The 3,185-nt window shown below is 68.2% G+C and overlaps 1 protein-coding gene across 1 annotated transcript; it reads left to right on the plus strand.

Moving 5' to 3' along the window:
- On the plus strand, nt 1–2,461 carry DDN (dendrin). Its single transcript, XM_062202495.1, has 2 exons — nt 1–209; nt 547–2,461. The coding sequence occupies exons 1-2, from the start codon at nt 1–3 to the stop codon at nt 2,459–2,461; spliced, it is 2,124 nt and encodes a 707-aa protein (XP_062058479.1).
- Nucleotides 2,462–3,185: the final 724 nt, after the last annotated feature.

Below are 3,185 nucleotides of genomic sequence, written 5' to 3' on the forward strand. Positions count from 1 at the left end.
ATGCTGGAGGGTCCGCTCTTCTGCGAGGGGCGCGACAGCCCCCGGGAGCTCCGGCGTGCAAAGTCTGGCAGCTGCCTCTGGCTGCAGAGGTCCAAGCTGTTGGTGATGGAAGTGAAGACCATTTCCTGTCATTATAGTCGCCAAGTCCCCTCTCGACAGCCCATGGACCTCCAGGCCAGCCACTGGGCCCGCGGGCCCCGCAGTCGCACGTGAGTGAAGGCGGGGTGAAGGGACGCGAGTTGGTGGGGCGGGGAGTGGGATCCGGATCATCCGAAGGCTCCAGCGAGCGCTGTGCGCCTCCCTCCCTAAACTCCACTCCGAGGGCTGGGGCCAGAGGCGTGAGAAAGGGCAAGGAGGTGAGATGGGGCAGCCGCTGTTAAAATGTGCATGGCGAGATGGCGAGGAGTCCCTTCTGGACGTCAGCCCCGACCTCCACGCACGTACACACGCACGCACACTCGCACAGACCCTTCCCAAGGGGTCTCCCCGAACCTCGGCTCGCTTCCCGCACAAACTGCTCACCTGGCTTCCCGCTCATTGTCCCAGGTGTAGGCCGCGCCCGGGATCCCCCGAGCCTCCGCCCCGCCGGCCCTGGGCTTCCAGGGTGCTGCAGGAAGCCACCAACTGGCGGGCGGGGCCCCCGGCCGAGGTCCGAGCGCGGGAGCAAGAGAAAAGGAAAGCGGCGTCGCAAGAGCGGGAGGCCAAGGAGACGGAGCGAAAGAGGCGCAAGGCTGGCGGGGCCCGACGGAGCCCCCCGGGCCAACCCCGCCCCGAGCCCCGGAACGCCCCTCGGGCCGTCCAGTCTGCAGGCCTCCCGGGTCCCTCAAGGCGGGAGCGCCTGGGGTCGGCGGGCAGAGCGGCCCGCCCGTCTGCTCCACCGCACAGCGAACCAGGGGCGGCGTGGGCGGGGCCCTGGGGGGGTCGGCGGCCAGGACCCCCTAGCTATGAGGCTCACCTGCTATTGAGAGGCGCCGCCGCGACGGCCCCACGACGCCGCTGGGACCGGCCGCCGCCCTACGTGGCTCCACCTTCCTATGAGGGTCCCCATAGGACCTTAGGGACGAAGCGAAGCCCGGAGCGCTCCCAGGCGCCGGCCGCGTCCGCCCCAGCTCCGACCCCGGCCAGGACAGAGGGAGGGAGCGCCAGGAAGAGGCTGGATCCTCGGATCTACCGGGACGTCCTCGGGGCCTGGGGTCTCCGGCAGGGCCGGGGTCTGCTCGGGGGATCTCCAGGCTGCGGAGCTGTCCGAGCAAGCCCGGCGTCTGGCAAAGGCGCCGCAGAGAGAGGGGCCGTCCTGCCTGCCGCCGGCCTGCTCGGCCGGAGCGACCGCCGCTTCCAAGCCACCGCTGTGGCTGGGAGCCCGGGCAGCGGGACAGCTCCTGCGAGGCCTGCAGCAGCGACCCCCAGCCCCCCGCGCCCCGCTCCCAGGTCCAGGCACCAGCTCGAGGGCTCGAGGGAAGGGAAAGAAGGAAGAAGAGAACAGGTGTGGCTCCCCCGGTGTTGGATGCTCTCCCCTAAAAAGCAGCCGTCCCGGCAGAGCCAGACCCTCCCCCGACCCTGGGCTCCCGGAGGCACCGGCTGGAGGGAGTCCCCGGGTCACGGGGACGGGCCAGGCCCCGCGGCCCGCCGAGCCCACACTCTGCCCCGCTGTTCCCGGCGCCCCGCTGGTGGAGAAGGCGTGTTTGTCATCGATGCCACGTGCGTGGTGATAAGGTCCCAGTACGTTCCGACCCCTCGAGCGCAGCAGGTGCAGCTTCTGCCCTCTGAGGTGGTGCGTGTTGTAGGGGATGCTCCCAGCCCCCCCGAGCCCGGTCCGCAGCAGGGCGAGGGGGCTGCGGGCTCGCCCTTCCGTGGCCCGAGGCCTCAGCTGGTGAGCCTTTCACACCGGTCGGGCGAGGGGAGTGAGGGTGAGGGTGAGGCCGAGGGCGGGAAACCGGGCGACTCTTCCTCCCTGGAGGAGCGCGCCTCCCGAATCTTAGGGCTCCCTGTCGGTGAAGTGAACCTGCGGGGTGCCCCCGCGCAGCCAGGCCGCCCAGAGCATCCCGCCTTAGGCCCCGCGGCTCCGGCAGGGGCGGGCTGCGCGCGGGGCTCGGGCGGGGCGGCGGGGCCGCGGCGAGCGGGCGGGGGCTGGGCGCGGGCCCCCGGGCCCTACGCGGGGGCCCTGCGGGAAGCCGTGTCCCGCATCCGCCGCCACACCGCCCCGGACTCGGACTCGGATGAAGCTGAGGAGCTCAGCGCCCACAGCGGCTCCTTTGATGGAAGCGACTCGGAAGCCCCGCGCGCCTCCTGGCGGAACGAGATGACCCAGCCTGCGACTGGGAACCCTGGACCCCAGGAAGGTGGGAAGAGAACCGAGATGAGCGACAGCTTCCGGGAGCTTCTGGGTGCCGTCAGCCTAACCGAGGAGGCCCTCTTCGGGGCGAGGGACCCCGCCGAGACCCCACAGGCAGATAGGGAGTAGCAGAGAAGGTCCCTTCGTGGACTTGGGTCTGCCGACCCATCCCTCCCCTTCTTTCCCCGCGGCCGCCTTTTGCCTTTTTTTTTTTTTTCCTGTGTGCCTCCAACAATGCCGGTTGCCATCCCTGAAATAGACATGCAAGGGAAGGAGCATATGCCCGTTCCCAAGTTTGCTTCGGGAGAAGTGGGGGTGAGGTTCCATGCCTGCTGTGTGCGGGGCGGTGCACTCGCACTGGGGGCGCAGCTGAGCAGAGCAGGCCTCTGGGCAGCAGGAAGAAAGGGATGGAGAGGGTGGCAGAGGGGCCTGGAGCACAGAAGGGCTCTTGGCAGGAAGTGAATGGATTCAACCAGCAAAGCAGAAAAGGGCTCGCGTTGGTGTCGCAAGTCTTGGGTTTGTCTGTTCAATCCAACTCTGCCAACTTCGCGGCTTCCCAGGCCTCCCAGGGTAGGGGGGATGCACAATGAGGAATTTCCAAGGTCTGTCCTCCAATCGCTGATCTTTGGGGACCAAACGGAAGCCTCTATCTCCTCTTCCCATCAACAAGCCAGGAAAGAGGAAAGGATAAGTGGCCACAGTCTGAGGGGTCCCCAGTGGCTGCTTGGTCCTGATACGGGAGATTCTACAGGGTTTGCAGGAGAGCTGAGTAAGTGGCAAAAGGGCTCCTACTGCACTCTCCCAGGTTGAGGTGAGGGCTCCCCAAGGCAGGGTAGGACACTGGCCCTGTCAC

Source organism: Lepus europaeus, chromosome 10 (genome assembly GCF_033115175.1).
Source record: "Lepus europaeus isolate LE1 chromosome 10, mLepTim1.pri, whole genome shotgun sequence".
Classification (NCBI taxonomy): Eukaryota; Metazoa; Chordata; class Mammalia; order Lagomorpha; family Leporidae; genus Lepus; species Lepus europaeus.